This window comes from Staurois parvus, unplaced genomic scaffold, assembly GCF_062004578.1.
Source record: "Staurois parvus isolate SC_StPar_1 unplaced genomic scaffold, SC_StPar_1.0 ptg000106l, whole genome shotgun sequence".
Taxonomy (NCBI): Eukaryota; Metazoa; Chordata; class Amphibia; order Anura; family Ranidae; genus Staurois; species Staurois parvus.
Window position 1 is genome coordinate 5,020,726 of NW_028317902.1, and position 19,846 is coordinate 5,040,571.

Here is a 19,846-nt window from a genome sequence, read left to right on the forward strand (position 1 = left end):
GATTGTCGCCTGTTGGTGGCGGCGGCCGCGGGTCGTGACAGGGTGGACTGACAACTCATTGGGCCCCCGGGCAATAGGGGATCATGGGGCCCCTGTGTCCTTGCCCAAACTCAAAAAAGCCTATGAAAAAGGTACCAGGGGCATCTCATGGGGCCCCCTACTGACCCCGGGCCCTCGGGCAGTGCCCGAGTTTCCAAATGGTCAGTCCGTCCCTGGTTCCTAATTATCTAACAGAAAGAGCAACCTTTTACAATATCATGCTAAATTGGCACATATAATGTAAAATCTCCCATTTTCCAACTACTGCTGCCATATGTGATTACCTGTTTTAGAAAGGATCCACTAAGTGGATGATTCTACTCACACTGTGTGAGTTGCAGATACCAGGAGGATGATTGGAAGTTCCCCTTTACATCTAATACTCTTTAAACAGTCCCCAGAGGAAGCAGTGTTATCTTACCCCATGAGAGGAACTAATATAAAAAATAACATTAATGAAGGGATGATTGAACTCTCACCATGACCAAGAACTACAGATCTTGATCCACTTGATGCGGCAGCCACATTGGAATTTGACAGCATTTCAACTGTAGTGTTGGATATCACAGTTTTTGTGTGTAACTCAATTTGTCCTATTTACAATGGATTAGAAATGAAAACATTACTTACAAAATATTAATACATTTGAGATATACAATTTCCAGGACAATATTTTTATATGCTGTCTGTGCTTTGATTAGGGAAGATTTTCCCTCACTTCCTCATATGCATCAACAGGAAATAAATGGAGATATCCGAACAGTTCAAAGACAGTAGTAAAAAGATGACAGGTCTTGCCCACTCGATCCAAAACTACAGAAATTATGTGGCAATTTCCTGACTTGATCAGTAACCACTTGCATGTAGACATGTCTGATCTCCACTATTACGCATAAACTGTAATAGTTGTCTGCAAATTGGATAAATCCATGTGCAAGTATTAAGAAGAATCAACACATCCAAATTTGCTTGATTTTTAATCTCATTCCAGTATATTTCATTAGGACATGGATTGAATTCAGCTTGCTCTAGTAACAGATGGATTTAAATCTATGTACTGAGCCAAAAATTGTGATAAAAAAATAGCACAGAGGAGATGCACCAGTTAAATTGACTATGCATTGGTTGAACTTTAGATCATGTGTTTTACACTTACCACTAGCAGTTGATGGGCCGCTGACTAGCAAAATGTAAAAGCTTGTGATGGCACTAGATCGCTGCTGAGTAGAAATGGCACTCTGAGTAATAAAGGAACATTTCAATACGCCATTTATATAGGATGAGACAATATATCCTGCTGTATTCTGAAGCAAAGCACAAAAAAGTAACATTAAAAAAGGTTAGAACTTGATACTGAACATTTTTGCTGCTTTTCCAAAGAAACACGTACTGTGCTGCTGATTTGAGGTGCCACGTGTCCTGTGGTATAGCCATGCTGTACTAGAATGTTTCCTGATGAATTTTTGGTACAGATGTAAACATCATCATTGCCCTGGAAGTGAAAAAGAGATGATCCGATTTTTAAAATGGCTGCAATACTGCAATACTACAATATTTAAGAACTGACATCCTGGCTCTGCTGTCAGATGGTGGGAGCCAGTGTCGAGAGTGCAGCATTTTTTTTTTCTTTTTTTGGGTCAGCGGTGGCAGCAGGCAGTGATTGACATTGGATCTACTTTGGGAGCCATTTTTTGAATTTTTGTATTTAATAAAAGACTTTTCAAAGACTTTCTACTGTCATTTTTTTACACTACAATTTTTTTTGTGAATGAGTGACGGTACCATGTACCCCATACACATTCACATGGGGGGGGGCAGGATCTGGGGGCCCCCTTGTTAAAGGGGTTTCTAGATTCTGATAAGGCCCCTGCCTGAAGACCCCCACAACCACCGTCCACGGTTGTGGGGAAGAGGCCCTTGTCACCATCAACATGGGGCAAGGTGCTTTGGTATGGAGGAGAGGGCAACCCCACGCATTTTTTTTCTTTCATTTTAATTGATGGGCCATGCCGGCAGCTGAAAACTTAAAGAATGTTTTCACTACTAAAATACCACATGACTTAACAGCGTAACTCATGTGGTATTTTAGTAGCTGTGCAGTATCTTACCGCATATTCAGATACAGTAAGATACTGCTTAGTGAATTGTCACTGTTCGAAGTTCGCAGTCAAACTTTTGTTAGGTTCGACTGTTCGACTGCGAACCGAACAGGGGGGTGTTCGGCCCATCACTAATGAACAAAAGCCACCAAATATGAGTATTGCCAAGTTGCAATATATAACTTTTTTGTTCTTGGGCTTAGGTTTGGAAATAATATATACACATATAGGACTATATGCTTTGGGATCTGCCACCCACCCATGTAATGTACAGTCCTCCACCCTCTTCCCCCCTCACAGGTGTGGTGGCGTTTAATATGGGGAGGCACCATGCACTTCACCTCTGCTGATCTGCTGTTGCAGATGTTTCCTAGGTAAAAAGGGACCTCAGGGATTATCAGTGACAATAAGCACACATTTGCTTGTATTTAAATATGATATACTCTGCACTAATGATCAAAAACCTCTAATTGTCCAAGCAGCTGAACACCACACTGTACCAGTATTGGACCCAGGTCCAAACTACGACAAAATATAGGCCTGGTCATGTTAGACTGAGCAGCCCATTCTTTTTTTAAATCAAAATTACAAATAATGGCAGCTACTGGTTAGATAGATCTTTCTGTTTTATACAGTTGCAAGAAAAAGTATGTGAACCCCTTGGGATTACGTGGAGTTTTGCATGAATTGGGCATAAAATGTGCTCTGAACGTCATCTAAGTCACAACAATAGAAGAACACAGTCTGCTGAACATAATACTACACAAACATTAGATGTTGCCATGGTTTAATTGTACATAACATGTAAACATTCACAGTGCAGGGAGGAAAAAGTATGTGAACCTTTGGACTTAAGAACTGGTTGACCCTCCTTTGGCAGCAATAACCTCAACCAAACGTTTCCTGTAGTTGCAGATCAGACCTGCAAAATGATCTGGAGTAATTTTGGACCACTCCTCTTTACAAAACTGTTTCAGTGTAGCAATATTCTTGGGATGTCTGGTGTGAATCGCTCTCTTAAGGTCGTGCCACAGCATTTCAATGGGGTTGAGGTCAGGACTTTTGTTGAATTACTTGTATGCTTTGGGTCATTGTCCTGTTGCATCACCCATCCTCTGCAGAGCTTCAGTTGGCGGACAGATGGTCGTACATTTTCCTGCAAAATGTCTTGATAAACTCTGGAATTAATTTTCCCATCAATGACAACAATCTGTCCAGGCCCTGAGGCAGCAAAGCAGCCCCAAACCATGATGCTCCCTCCGCTATGTTTTACAGTGGGGATGAGGTTTTGATGTTGGTGTGCTGTGCCTTTTTTTCTCCACACATAGTGTTGTGTGTTCTTCCCAAACAACTCAATCTTGGTTTTATCTGTCCACAGTATATTTTGCCAGTAGTGCTGTGGAACATCCAGGTGCTCTTTTGCAAACTTCAAACGTGCTGCAATATTCTTTTTGGACAGCAATGGCTTCCTCCGTGGTGTCCTCCCATGTACTCCATTCTTGTTTAATGTTTTCCTTATTGCAGATGTGTCAACAAAAATGTTAGCATGTGCCAGAGATTTCTGTAGGTCTTTAGCTGACACTCTGGGATTCTTCTTTACCTCATGCAGCATTCTGCGCTGTGCTCTTGCAGTCATTTTACAGGACATCCACGCCTAGGGAGAGTAGCAACAGTGCTAAACTTTCTCCATTTGTAGACAGTCTGTTTTACCATGGACACATGAACATCAAGGCTTTTAGAGATACTTTTGTAACCCTTTCCAGCTTCATGCAAGTCAAAATTCTTGATCGTAGGTCTTCTGAGAGCTCTTTTCTGCGAGGCATGGTTCACATCAGACAGTGCTTCTTGAAACCAGTAAACCCAAAACAGGTGTGTGTTTTTTAAGGGCAGGGCAGCTGTCAGCAACACATCCAATATCATCACACTGATTGGAGTCAAGGTTGGCTCACTCCTGGCTCCAATTAGCTCTGGGAGAAGTCGTTAAGCTAGGGCCTCACATACTTTTTCCTCCCTGCACTGTGAATGTTTACATGTTATGTGCAATTAAACCATGGCAACATCTAATGTTTGTGTAGTATTATGTTCAGCAGACTGTGTTCTTCTGTTGTTGTGACTTAGATGACGTTCAGAGCACATTTTATGCCCAATTCATGCAAAACTCCACGTAATCCCAAGGGGTTCACATACTTTTTCTTGCAACTGTAAATGCATTCTCTGCACCCTGAACATTCTCCTTTACCTACATCCTTGCCATGCTCCTCTCTGAGAGCTGGTTCACATATATGCAAACTGGATCCAGTTTGAACCGCATCCAGTCTGCATTACGTGAAATAGCATTGCTTCCTATGGTGCCTTTTCACATACGTGCGGATTCAATGGGGATTGAAAAAGAGTCCTGTTTGATTTCTGAGCAGTGCAGTCTGGTTCTGAATAGCACATGTCATGAGTTTGTGAACACAATTTCAGGCCGTTTTTTTCTACTCATCCTGATGTAAACCTGATCTGATGTAAACCTGACCTAAACCACTGAACAACTACTTTGTCAATTAGCTGTGAAAACAGAGCTTCAGTTTGCACCGTACATGTGTAAATCCACACTGAATTATTCTCCTTCCCTTCTATCCACTGCCATTTCCCTCTCTGGTCACTATCACTTTTTTCTATCAATGCCTACTCTATGTCTCATAGGGCACATCAGAGTCAAGGAGGAGCCTAGGGGAAGCTTCCCCAGATCTGTTTGACTAGCACGAAAGGCAGTAAGGGATCATGTGGGTGCAAGCGACTGAAGTAGGGCAGCGGCTGGATGCCCAGCACTAGCAACGCTACTGGTGCCCTTCCCTTCACATTACACCAGCTGCACCCAGGGCATGCGTGCCCTATGGCCAGTATTGGCCTGACTGGACCACAGTCTCAAGATGAAGAGGCCAGTGCAGCACTATGCCTTTAAGACCTGACACTACTCAAAAAAATGTTTACATAATCACAACATTTACAATAATGCAAAATACACATTGCAATAGGATAATAACAGTGAAGTAGTGTTCCAATGTAATTAGTGCTCTTCCATCCAATATACAATGTCTGCAGATCAGATTATCACTCCTGTGAACAAGTAATGAAGTAATTTGGAGTAATAATCTGCATGGAAGCAATAGATATTATAAAGACACTATTTTTATGGTAGATTGGATGGAGGGGCATTACTCACATTGGAGCACTCTTTCAGTGTTATTATTGTAATGCAATGCTTATTTTGTAGTAATGTGAATGTTGGGCTTATATTTTTTTTTTTTTGGGGGGGGGGGGAGTGTCAGGTCTTAAAAGTATAATACTGTGTTTTTTTCTTTCTTTACACACCTGCTTGTGACACCACACGTTTCTTAATAGTAAAAGAAAGATCACTGGTTTTGTATGTTTGTAGCAATATAAGCTAGTAAATGTTTTTAAATTTATGAGTTATTATTACCATCTTTGTATCATTTGAAAATCCAGTAGCCACATATCCTAAAGTTGGGCCGCTCATTTCAATCACATAGCCAATCCCATCACGGGAGGGAGAAGAGGACATGAAAAGACAACTGCTGTCATTTGGACTGCAGTTCACTGGATCACTCAGGCAATACTTCTGAGTACCACAGGTAATGTTGGATATCTGTGACTTTAGGAAAAGAGGAAGATGAGAGTTACACCATTTACTATGACAAAAATACAGTTTCATATATCAATTCATTTCTCAAATTTGTATTAATAACAAAAGATGCTGACTAGCCCTTCCTTCCCAGTGAACTATAAACTGTTTCTCCTTCGGCATATGATGGAATTTGTATCCTAATGCTACATATATAATATCTGTTCACATTTGGAAAAAAAAAAAAGTATATATAATTTATCTATTTTTATATATATATATATATATATATATATATATATACATACTGTACACACACACAGTATATTAACTCAGTTTACATACACCCCTCCCTCAATAACCCCATTGTAAGTAATAACATAAAGAAAAAATTGAAGGCACCCCCCACCCGTACTCGTGCGCAGTTGCAAATGCATACCTAGGCCATGCCCACATATGTAAATGGTGTTTGCACCACACATATGAGGCATCGTTATAGTGAGAGCAATAATTCTAGCACTAGACCTTCTTTGTAACTCTAAACCTGTAAAAATGTTGCCCTCTAAAATGGAAAGCGTCAAATTAAAAGAAAAAAAAAACATTGATCTAATGCTTTTTAAAAAAAAATGGCATTGTTTACAACAGTCGTAAAATGGAAGTGACGTCCTAGTCTCCTAGGACATAGAGTTGAACAGAGGCCATCTTTCCTCTGTTTATCTCTATGACCAGCTGCCACAACCGCCGGATCAGTTCCTGGACTTCCCGATGAGCCAGGTAAGTCCCAGTACCACAGGAAAGTGGCAGGAGGCTGACCTCTCTAATCTCTTCTAAAAGTGATCCAGCAGCTAATCAGCCACTCAGATCACTTTTATCAGAAAGAGCAGCAGCTGCTGAAAATTTGAATACTGGGGTTATGGCATCCAGCTGCAGTCATAACCCCGGTATTCCACTTCAAAACCATGACATATTTTTCCAGTTAGGTGGTTTTGAAGTGGTTTAAAGCATAACTACATGTTTACTTTCACTTTAAATAATATATTTGGGCCAAGATGACCTAAATAAAATATGTTGTTTACCAATTGATGCTGTCAGCTCTGAATAAACTGTATGTAGCATAAGCTACATAGAAAATATAGTGCTGTTGAGAGTAAGGGTATTTTCCCTGTGCCACTGTTGCTTCAAAATAGGTAAGGTGTTCTTCCCTTCATAAGCTTTGTTGACTCCGTTATAAAACATAGCATGTTCTGTATGGTTGTGATCTTAAAGTTCAACTTTGATCTTACCTTTTAGTGAACAGGGAAAACTATGCAATGTTAAAGTTTAGTTTTTTTTAAAAAAAGTACTAAAATATTTTAAAAAGAAATATATTGCTTTAATTTTAGAGCACAAATATTTAAATATTGTGGAGGAAAACCATAAAGTGTGTTGGGGAGCTGCATTGAAAGCTTGAGGACAAATTCACACTAGAACAGACAATTGCTAGAGTGCTTTACCTCTCCATTCCCAACAGTGGTATGGGGCAGTGTGGTGTGTTATTCAGCGCATCACACAGCTCCCTTTTTGTTGTTGTTGTTTTTGTACACACTTTATTTGATGTTTACAAAAGCACACTTCATTCATGTGCTGCTATACAGTGCCTTGCGATTCATTTATACGTTGATGTACAGTGCAATGGTATTCTGTACAGCGCACTGCCATAAAATGCAGCACACTGCATGCTAAGGCTTCGGGCTGCATTGCAGTGTGAATGGGACACTTAGAAAACAATTGATTTTTACGTGTGTCCTTGTGGTGACAGGGTTTCTTCAATGTAGTAAACCACCTGTAATTGCACTATGTGTGAATTCACCCTGAGAGACAGGTATATGAATCTGTTGGTGCCCTTAGGTCAGAATGTCCATACTGTACTTCTTTCCTCCCAGGCCATTGCTTTCCTCACACTTACATGAATTTTGTACTGGGGTGAGCAGAGCCTAATGGGAAAATGTGAGACTAGTTCCCCATTAGGTCGGCTTTATGTTTAATTGACTATGCATATATAGCCAGGTACTAGCATAAAGTACCCTGTAAGTAAACAAGGCTAAAACAGGCTTGGTAAGGTGATTTGTGGGACATGAAGTCTTAGTGTGACTATTAACACAGCCTCTATAGGCACTTCATATCACCCCTCATGGGTTATCATGGACTAGCAAATAGGAGACATTGCCAAACAAAGGAAGAGGGGAAATATACAGTAGGAGCATCAGCTGCCTCAGGCAAGTGACAGAATCTAAGTGAAGAAGCAGTCAGTCTCACCCTCAGGCACCCTTACCACAGAGAGTGGGCGATAGCCATCTTTAACAGTCAGCAATATTTCAAAGAACTTGTCAGATTTCACCCGCAGTCACCATTACCTTAGGGAGAGGACGGCAGCGATCTTTAACAATCAACAAAGCTGTCAGTTTCACTTCTGGCCGCCATTACCTCAGAAAAAGGTACAGCAGCCATCTTTAACAGTCAGCAACCATCCCAGATTGAGTTGTCAGCTTCACTCATGGCTACCATTACAATGAAGTGTGGTCAATGGTCATTTCTTGAAGGGAGTAAGATGATATATTTCTGTATATGCCTCTCAGTAATTTAAGGAAAGGACTCCAGCCAACTATAGTGATTTGTCAGTGAGTCAAGGCAACTCACCAATCATCACTTGCAGTCTCTAACTCTCAGTACGGACCTGGTGGTCCCTCATCATATCTCACACATCAAGTCAGTCTACCTGGAGTTTGAGCTATTAAGTTGAAAGGGGTCCCTCCGTTATTAAGACCAGCGAACAAGGATTTGTGAGAGAAGGTTGTCAAACCCATTTTACACAATTTACAGAAGCAAACAGATAACGCTATATCACATGTTCTAGGACATCCTATTCTTTCCTTCTGTTGGAGCTTGTTTCAAACTATCTTCACATATCAGTGTTTCTGTTTATTTTCTAAAGTATCACAAATACAAACACCTATAAAAGGATTGAAGGACCATCAAAGAAGGGCCCCAACTAAGATAGCAAAAAGAAAACAGAAATTACCGTTTAGGGAAAAATCTCCCCTTGTCTTAATTATTTGCACTTGTCTCACTATCTATTTTATTAAAGATCATTTTTTCATATATCAAAGACCAGACACTGTACACACGAGCCAAATGTCGACCCGTTTCTATTGAACCGGCCGATGCCACCAGACATTCCGCACATGGCTACTAGGCTTTACCTTCAATATGCTCAAGGTCATTTTAAACTGCTGTGGTTTATTTGTGGAAAGGATGTGGTTGAGGTATTGCATCACACAGTTTAGTGAAAGAAGAATAATTCTAGAGGGATTACCAAACTAGTTACTCCTTCGGGGATGTGATACACATGGCAGTGGCCCCTGGTCCTGGTTTGTTTACATTCAGATTTTGGCCAAGCAATCTCCAGACCAATAGCCAAATAGGGCTGGGGACACAGTACCTAGCGGGAAGCTGACACAGGACAGCTTCCCAGGACAGACATCCCCCCTTGGAACTGGCGCACCCCTGTACACTGACTCAGAGCTGGTCCTAATTACTGCCAATTTCTTAATCTCAAACTTGGCTGTAATCTTTTTTAGAATTCATCATTGCCATAGCAAAAGGATCTTAAAGTGGCAGTAGTAAGAACGACCTGAATTTGAATTTGGTGATGTTATCTGCACTGGTGAAGAAAACAGGTGCAGGTAGTCCTTAAGGAAACTACCTCCAGAAAATAGTCGTAATAGCTTTATTGAATTCACTTGTATATTTTTTTTTGTACAGTATATTCAATCTTGGTTTCAGATATAAACTTTGTATAAATGACAAAAGATTCCCGGAGCACTATAGATTATCTAAAGTAACAGCACAGTAGACACACTGGGGGAGATTTACTAAAACTGGTGAAGCTGTGCATGGTAGCCATTCAGCTTATAACCTCAGCTTGTTTAATTAAGCTTTGGCAATAAAACCTGGATGCGGATTGTGTTCTATGCACAGCTGCACCTGATTATGCACCTTGCAATTTTAATAAATACCCCCACTGGCGTGAGGCTCAATTTGTCTTGCTGAAACCTTGGATGGAGCCCTCCAAGGCCATGCCTATGACTACTTCACTTGTTTGTTTGTGAATTCCAGCGTGACATGATATATAAAACCTCTGTAAACTACAGATTTTTACAGCAATTGGAAAGGAGACAGAGATAAACATTTGAGAAGGGGTCCAGAGCTCCACTTGCTAGCTTAAAATTATAATTTAATAAACTTTGCAATATTTCCTATGTTTCTTTTGGTCTTGACCATACTAGTTGAGTTGAAAAAGGATCATTAACCAGCTGCCGACCGCAGATAGCCGAATGACGGCTTCACTGCGGCCGGCCAGTTCTGGGTGGACGTCATATGACGTCCTCCCAGAACGCGCTCTCCTGCGCGCCCCAGGGGGCGCGCACCCGTCGAACGCCGTGATTGCTGTGTCCTACGGACACAGCTGATCACGTGATGTGGTAAAAGGCCAATCACAGCGGCCTTTTACCACGTGATCAGCGGTGTCCAATGACACGCTGATCACAGGGAAATGCAAGTGCCGGTTCTCGGCTGCACTTTCCTCACGCTGTCAGATCGTGAGGAAAGTACTGCCGAGAACCGGCAGTTGTCAGAGCAGGGATCGGCACCGATCATCAGGGCACTGATGATCAGTGCCCTGATGATCGGTGCCCAGCAGTGCCACCCGCAAGTTCCGCCCAGCAGTGCGCCCACTAACTCCGCCCACCCGTGCCAAGCAGTGCACCCACCTGTGCCCAGCAGTGCACCTACCTGTGCCCAGCAGTGCATCCACCTGTGCCACTCTGCAGTGCCACCTACCTGTGCCCAGAAGTGCCACCTACATGTGCCCAGCAGTGCCACCCACCTGTGCCCACCCACCTGTGCCCACCAGTGCCACCCACCTGTGCCCACCCACCAGTGCTGCCCACCAGTGCCACCCACCAGTGCAGCCCAGCAGTGCTGCCAGTCAGTGCCACCAGTCAGTGCCCAGGGGTTGTGCCAGTCAGTGCCGCCAGTCAGTGCCCAGCAGTGATGCCAGTCAGTGCCGTCTATCAGTACCCATAATCAGTGTCACCTATCAGTGCCGCCTATCAGTGCTGCATATTAGTGCCGTCTATCCGTGACCCCTAATTAGTGCTGTCTATCAGTGCCGCCTATCCGTGCCACCTCATTAGTACTGCCTATCAGTGCCCTTTAGTGCTGCCTATCAGTGCCCATCAGTGCCGCCTATCAGTGCCCATCAGTGCTGCCTCATCAACGCACATCAGTGAAGGAGAAAAAATACCTGTTTGAAAAATTTTATAAAAGAAACAAATAAACTTTTTTTTTTTTTCAAATTTTTTGCACTTTTTTTATTTATAGCGCAAAAAGTAAAGTGCCCAGTGGCGATTAAATACCACCAAAAGAAAGCTCTATTTGTGAGAAAAAAATGATCAAAATTTCATATGGGTACAATGTTGCATGACCGCGCAATTGTCAATCAAAGTGCGGCAGCGCTGAAAGCTGAAAATTGGCCTGGTAAAGAAGGGGGTATAAGTGCCTGGTAGGCAAGTGGTTAAAGTGGTAGTCATATGTTTTCATGGGCCTCCAGGTGGGTATGCTAAAAAATGGGTTTAATACCACTCTAAATACATGTGTACTGTGAAGGTAAGCAAAACATGGTCCTCTATGTCTAGTCATTGGCTTTTACTATCTTGGTGATGGTATGGGGAGTGAAAGGATTGGCGGTATGACAATGTACAGTACCCTTCATGGCTGAAACTCAGACAACACCAGCCCTGAAAAGGTGTTACTTTTAACAAAGGCAAGTGGCTGTGTGTCACCTCTGACACCCCTATCACCCTGGATTGCAGTTTCTATTGGCTAGGCAAAAATCAAGCTACCCCTGACCAGGGGCAGACTGACCATTTGGAAACTCGGGCACTTCACCAGTAGGGAGCCCCATGAGATGCCCCTGGTACCGTTTTCATAGGCTTATTTGAGTTTGGGCAAGGACACAGGGGCCCTATGATCCCCTATTGCCCGAGGGCCCCATGAGTTGTCAGTCTGCCCCTGCCCCTGACAGTCCTACCACCCTGGACTGCACCCTATTTTGGCTATGATTAAATCTGTTCCTGTCCACAGAAGTTGCTGCAAATTAGACTGACTACAAAATCAGTATGTAACCCTGCCTCCTACTTTCCCAGATATAGCAATTAATAATGACATAACTGATTAGTTCTAATATAAAACGTACTGCTGTAATGATGTCACTCTTAACTCCAGTCCAGAAGGTAGAATAATCCTGTAATACAGTTGCTCTGAAAAGAAAAAACATAAATTTAATGTTATGTTTAGGAAAAGCCTAGCAATACCTTGTGACCGGTCTTGCCATTACTTTTGTTTCTGTTCATTATGAAAGCACTAAAACAGTGATTGAACAAAGTAAAATTAAACCAAAATACTAGTATAGATATGAGAAGCATCTAGGATGTTCACAATGAAGTTCAGGTAAATAAAGAAAATACAATGTGCACTTTTACCTAAAAGTGACATTAAATTATATCCTTTTTTTCAAAAATGAACTATACACATCTACTAATCTCCAATCAATAGAGAGTATGAGATTTGCTACTTGCAAAATTAGCAGTCTGACGCATGAGTGAGGGTGTGTCGGATCTTTGCAACTGCTTCCACTCAGAGAACAAGGGTCTCTCTCTACAGTTGTTGACAGGGGACATGCTTTGCTACACAAGCCTGTCGGTGCTTTGAGAAAAAAAAAAGTTAACTAAAAGACATTGAACACCTTTTGTGTTGATACTCCTAGAATGTACTTACAGTCTAAACTGAGGGTTCAATTGTGCCATATGGCACATGGACAAGTAAAATATAATAACGATGGGCAAAGTGCAGTATCCAATAACAATCAAATGTAATTCAACAATGGTAAATAAATATGTGATTGGTTGCTTTTGGTGACTTGATCATTCTTATTTTACTTCATTGCAATTGATAACTTGGATAACACTTCACTATTTCAATGATTTATGGGATAAGCCTGCTCGTCTCTGACACAGTTTTGGAACTGATTTTTGAATGTTTGATTGATATGCAAAAATATCAAAATATGTGTAAAGAATAAAATTGAAAGACTAGCATCGGGGCTGATAAATACTCGGCCAGATGAAATTGTTTTATTGATGTTCTCTTTATCTTTTTCACAGATAAGTATCCTGACCCTGAGTTTAAAGCATATCTAGAGCTAAAAACTGTTTTCCCCCATTTTCCCCCATAAAGTAGGAAATGGTTAAAACTCCTTTTAGGTTTTTTTGCCATCTATTTACCATTGGGGAGATTTATTTTCACTTCCTGTCCTATAAATAAGTGGAAACTTCTTCACAGTGCTTTTTCATAGAGCAGGCTTTTTCAACCAGGGGGCCATCTTCAAAGCTGAGGTGGCAAAATGCCCCAAATTGTTCAAACTTTGTCAGCAAACTGGCAGGTGGATTTTTTTTTTACACAAATCTTCAGGTTTTCATTGTGCAGCATTACAACCTTGGGCACCATGCAGGCCAGCCACCTGTATCTTAACAACCGATGATGCCTTCATTTGATAAGGAAGACATTGGGCTCCTCTCCATCAGGATTGGGGTCACGTTGACTACGTGAAGGAAAGTAGCCGAGGAAGAAGAGAAAAGCTGGAATACTAGTCAGTACCAGTGTGCAAAGGTTTATTTGTGTTGTAAAAATAAACCACCTTTAATGGGTGTCCTACAATGCTGCTGCGTTATGTTAGTTTTTTTTACATTTCAGAATAGGGTGCCTCAAGAAATACTGACATAGACAGTTGTCATGATAACAAGTGTCCCCATGGGAAGATTTCCCCTCTATTACTGTTCTTGACATGGCACAAAATATTGTATTTTTCCCTCACTTGCAGTTCTGTGATAGTGGCTACAGAATACAGAGGTGAAAAAAAATCTCCTTAAATCTGGACACAAAAAAACACACACACACAAACTATCCAAACTATAAAACAATGGTGTGGTTTCAGTGTGTCCCTCTTGGTGTTTTAGTGCTCCCCTGTGTGAGGGACAGGTGCATTCAGGGTCGAAGTCCCGAAACACAGAAGGCCTGCTTTCCAGATAGCTTTATCCCTGAACACACAAGACCCTAAAGACTGCTACCACTTGCTACAGACTGCCTACAGTAGGGGCTGGGTGTTGCACCTGTCTCTCCTAGATGTGCAAAAATGTAGAGTGGGATGTACTGCAGCTGGAAGGCCCATTGTGTGCAAGGGGCTCAAGTCTTAGTTGTTTGTAGTCAGTGCATTAAATTTAGTTATGCATATAAGTAATGGACTGATGAGCTGGGTTGGCAAAAAAAGAGAAAATATGAAACACAATCAAAGACTTTGCCTTTGCAACATATTGCCTAGTCACTTACATTTCTACCTCATCCTCTCCTCTTCCGTTTTTCAGGGGGATAAACCAAGGTTCTGTATTTGGGCCTCTCCTATTCATGATCTACACCTTTTCCCTGGGTCAAGTTTCCCGGGGCTTTCAATACTGATGACACCCAAAGCTCTCTCTATCCCTAAGCTCACTCTATCTGTAAGCAGGTGCTTGTGGGGTGTCATTTAATATATTTATGCTGTTGTAATCATTGCACTGTGTAGTTAGACAGTTGCAGGTGGCTGCCTGGGATGGGACTGGGTTAACTGTGTCTAGACTCTTTTTCCTGCCCCCTGTTGTAAGCCACATAAATACTGTAGAAAGACTCAGAGCTTTGGCTCTCTTCCGCATGGGATTTACAGAGCAGGAACTGCTGCAACATGTTGTCCTACAGGAGCACATGGCCCCCTTCTGGAATTCTCCGTGGACTAGGAACCTATTAATACTGGACGTTTGCTGAATGGACTTTGCTTCTCTGAAAAGAAAAAAAACTGGCACCTTGCATTAGTTAGTTAGGGCTGGACTCTGTTTCATGTACAGTGTGCTGTTGAACAATGTTGCTGAATCTTCAGTAAAGCTGCTATTTTAAGCCTGGTCTGAAGTCCTGTAAAGCACACATAGGGTAGAGAAGCAAGGTCACTACAGAGGGTGAACTCAGCAGAATGTGTGCAGGAACTGAACAACTGCTAAAGGGGAAACCAAAGACTGGTGTAATACATGGCAATGGGTATCTGGTAGCAAAGGGGTTGAGGCTCTGACTCTCGCCCCAGCTGTAATTTCCCCAAAAGTATAGGAGCAGAACCCACGTTATGGAGACCCCACAGCCTGACTGCATGGAATGAGTCAAGTGCATGCATGAGGTTTACACTATGTGCACCGTGGGACCCCATTCTGTCATGAGGAGTGAGGTGGCAGAGGTACGCTGGACAGGTGGAGAGGGTATAGGCTCAGTGATTTTAGTCCTAAATGCAACAACTCATGGGCAAGGTGTTCAACAACATGGGACAACATGTTTCACAGAATAATTCTGTGGTCACACAGCTAAACACAGTGTACGGCTCCTCTCTAAGTCAGGGACAGGCCATAATGTTGATGTCACATGAACAAGGCCCCACCTAGTCTTAGGCACTGATAAGTGTGCAAAGAAAGGTACCCCCCCACACACACACACATGTGCAGAGCGAGGTGGCCCCACCCACAACTTAGCATATTCATCAGGATACGCCCACTTCGCACCCACATATCAGTATCCTCACGCATTACTAATGTACTGACAGATATATCAATCTGAATGTCACACCACTTCCTCAAAATCAATCTATCCAAAACCTAGCTCATCCTACTTCCTCCCTCATGTGTCCCTTCCCCCATATAGATTGATGGAACAACTAGCAACCCACCCCCACATGCCAGGGTGCTAGGTGTAATCACTGTCCAAATCTCGCCGCCTCAACCTCTTGCAACATCTCCAAAATACGCCCTTTCTTAACCAATAAACACCACAAAGCTTCTAATTCACTCAATGTTTATCTCTCTCCTCAACCACTGCAACCCTCTCCTCATTGAATTACTTTTGCAAAGGTTATTCCTCCCTTTAGTTCAAAATGAATGCTGCTGGCAGACTTATCCACCTTACAAACCACTCAGTGTCCTCCATCCCTTTCTACCAATCCCTCCACTGAGTTCCGCTCACCCAACATATAAAATTCAAAATACTAACAATTTACAAAGCCATCAATAACTCTGCTACGTCACTTACCTAGTCTCAAAATTCCAACCAAATCTTTTTCTTCCTTCCTCCCATGACTTCCTGCTCTCTAGCTTCCTTATCGCCTCCTTTCATGCTCGATTTCAGGACTTCTCCAAAGCCTCTCCTATACAATGGAAAACCCTACCCCAATCTGTCCAACTATCTCCTATTCTGTCCACTTTTAGGCAATCCCTGAAAACCCTTCTCTTTAGAGAAGCCTGTCCTGCCTCCACCTTAATACTGTACTTTTATTTTCTCCATCAGCTCAACCCCCACAGTTATTGCCTTACTTATCAGTGGACCTGCACTTTTTAGATTGTAAGGTCTAACAAGCAAGGCCCTCCACTTTTCTCTTGTATTGAACTGTATTGTAACTAACTGTACAGTCTGTTGTACTACTTTTGTAAAGCACTGTGCAAATCGTTGTGCTATATAAATCCTGAATAATATTAATAATTGACTGAACATACAAATACACATTGGGGGGAAGCAAGAACCGTCTGACCCGTTTGTTTTTGAATAATCAGAATCCTCTTTGTGTGGCCAACCTCTACAGCCAAACAAAACCAAAACGTTTCAACCATTCATGACCAAGAGTTTGCCCTGCTAATAGTGTACATACTGCTTGAGTAGATGTTTACACTGTCACTTCAGTAATCTATAATTTATATAAGCCATTAACCAGACAGCAGAAAAAAAACACACCTTTGCAAATCAAAGAGTGGTGATTACATTATTTTTGCAGTGACGTAATAGATAGCATGTTTCTGTAAAGGTTAGAAGGTTATCCAATATCACAAAAGCAGTGCCAGGTTCCTGGCCTGTTCCACCTATTTAGCTATTACTGTAATCTAGTAAGTGATTACATTAACGTAACACTAAACTCTGCTTTAAAAAGAAAATTTCTATTCAAGTATGTATTTTTAACTTAAAAATGTACCTTCTCTCCCCTTTCCTCTATTACCCTACAATTTCCTTCTTCTACCTTTTCTTCATCTCTTTTTTATTTTCATTTTCTTTTACCTTTTTACTTGAAAGTGAAAACCCCTCACCTAATAAGCATACTGCTTAAACCCATCTGTATCGTAATATCATCTCTTGGGGTAGCATTCATCATAACATTTTCAACTGAAATGCTTCAACCAACATATATTGTAACTGTTTGTCCGCATGTTGTAAAGCACTGTGCTAACTGTTGGCGCTATATAAATCCTGTATAATAATAATAACACAGAAAACAGCTATGGTATCAGATACTGAACTAGCAACTCTCTTTGTCTTTTCATGTTGAATGTATAATGTACAGATACATTTGGATTGCTAAACACCAGTTAAAAGCGATGTAGTCGTGCGCTGGAGAAATTGTGGCGTAAAATCAAATCTCAGTAAGCTTTCACCCTATATAAATCTGCTTTCTTAACCTACAATTTCTCCCTCCATTCTGCCAAATAAGCCTAGTTTGTCACTCTCATCAATAGCTTGTCATCCAGTCCTCATCGTCTCTTCTCTACTTTTAACTCTCTACTTTTTCCACCTCCACCCATTAACTCACTCACTGCTTACGAGATTGCAAATCATTTCAAAAACAAGATTGATGCAATTCGTAGGGGCATCTCCACTGCACAGACATCAATCCCACTTAGCATACCTTATACTAAACCTCAATCAACACTTTCCTCTTTTAACCTTGCTACTACAGAAGAGTTCAGTAAGGTTTTCTCAGAAGCCCATCTCACTACCTGCCCCCTGGATCCTGTTCCCTTACAACTACTACGGTCACCCTCTTCTTCTGTCCTATGCTCCCTCACTCACATCTTCAATATCTCCCTCTCTAACAGTGCCTTCTCCACCCCTCTAAAGCATGCACACATCACTCCCATACTTAAAAATCCCTTGTTGGACCCCACCAACCTGAACAACCTAAGACCCATCTCCCTGATCCCGTTTACCTCTAAACTCTTAGAACGCTTAGTCTACAATCGCCTGAGCTCCTACCTCACTAACAAAAACCTTCTTGATCCTTTAAAGTCTGGCTTTCTCTCACTACACTCCACTGAAACTGCCCTACTAAAACTCATTAATGATTTACTAAGTGCTAAAACCAATGGCCACTACTCCATACTCTTACCACTTAACCTCTGTGGTTTTTGATGTTGTCGACCATCCCCTCCTCCTCAAAAAACACCACTCTCTTGACTCTGCTCTCTCCTGGTTCTCCTCCTACCTATCGCAGCGCTCCTTCAGCGTTACCTATAACCTTCTCTTCTCCATCTACACCTCCTCCCTTGGTCACTTGATAAATTCCCATGGCTTTAAGTACCATCTCTATGCTGATGACACACAGATCTATCTTTCTACTCCTTACTTCACCCCTTCAGTCTCCTCTCGCATTACTAACCTGCTAAGTAACATATCAGTATGGATGTCACTCCACTTCCTCAAACTCAATCTTTACAAAACTGAGCCCATACTAATTCCTCCAGGCCATGCCCCCTCCCCTGACTTCTCCATCATGATCAATAATACGACCATCAGTCCCTCCCCTCATGCCAGGGTACTAGGTGTAATCCTGGACTCCCATCTGTCCTTTCAGCTCCAAATCCAATCACTGTCCAAATCTTGTAGATTTCACCTCCTCAACATCTCTAAGATACGCCCGTTCTTAACCTCTGAAACTACTAAGCAACTTATTCACTCCCTGGTTATCTCTCGCCTTGACTATTGTAACTCCCTTCTCAATGGCCTTCCTAATCACAGGCTATCCCCTCTTCAGTCTATCATGAATGCTGCTGCCAGACTCATCCACCTTACTAACCGTTCCGTATCTGCCACCCCTCTCTGCCAATCCCTCCACTGGCTTCCCATTGCCCAACGGATAAGATTCAAAACATTAACAATAACATATAAAGCCATTTATAACTCTGCCCCAAATTACATCACCAATCTTGTCTCCAGATATCACCCAAACTGTATTCTCTGCTCCTCGCACGACCTCCTGCTCTCTAGCTCCCTTGTCTCCTCCTCCCATGCTCATCTCCAGGGCATCTCCAGGACTTCCCTATCTCTTTAGGGAAGCCTATCCTGCCCTCAACTAACAATGGAATCCTCTATTCCTCCTACCAGTCCATCCCCCACAGTTATTACCTTTTGTACCACTAGCCCCTCCCTCTTAGATTGTAAGCTCCAAGGAGCAGGGCCCTCCTATCCCTCTTGTATTGAACTGTACTGTTGCTGTATTGTCTCCCGTTATATTGTAAAGCACTGAGCAAACTGTTGGTGCTATATAAATCCTGTATAATAATAATAATAGTAAAAAAAGGGTTTTGTAAACGTGTGTTGCCTAATGGAATGCAGTTGTACAAGAACATACATTGGAATTGAAATATGAATGTTAGATTATATTGGAAGACTATTGGTGTACATTTTCGCTCTACACTTGTTGCATACTTTCAATATAAGTTTATTGAAACAGAAAATATACCTTCTATTGCTCTCAGCCTCCTCCAAATCTCCAAATTCTTTTTTGTTGCTGTGATCTGACTTCCTGTTAGAGGTGGCTATATTCGATCTCCATGGTCCCTCTGCATATAGGAATGTAGCCCCCCTCTCTTGCTTGCTAACAATATGGACTAGAGACTATTGGATTTGTATTTTCGCAGTGCACAGTAATATGTGGCAAAGCATTTGTTATAAAATGATCAATCATTTTTTCTTACTGAATAAAAATAGTTCTAAACATAATACAAAAGAAATTCAGCATAGACTGCAAACCTCTGGTTTACTTTCAGTGAACCAGTAGTGAATCCCAACATTAGTAGAACACGGTAGAACAAAGAAA

The 19,846-nt window shown here is 41.9% G+C and overlaps 1 protein-coding gene across 1 annotated transcript in view; it reads right to left on the reverse strand.

Moving 5' to 3' along the window:
- The window catches only part of LOC149467549 (ferric reductase 1-like), a 70,292-nt gene that overhangs the window by 36,413 nt on the left and 14,033 nt on the right, over nt 1–19,846 (reverse strand). Inside the window, exons 5-9 of the mRNA XM_089671510.1 lie at nt 12,062–12,125; nt 5,605–5,796; nt 1,430–1,531; nt 1,196–1,343; nt 519–632 (exon numbers count right to left, since the gene is read on the reverse strand). Of these exons, the coding sequence (XP_089527636.1) occupies nt 519–632; nt 1,196–1,343; nt 1,430–1,531; nt 5,605–5,796; nt 12,062–12,125 (620 nt within the window). The remainder of the gene's footprint in view (nt 1–518; nt 633–1,195; nt 1,344–1,429; nt 1,532–5,604; nt 5,797–12,061; nt 12,126–19,846) is intronic.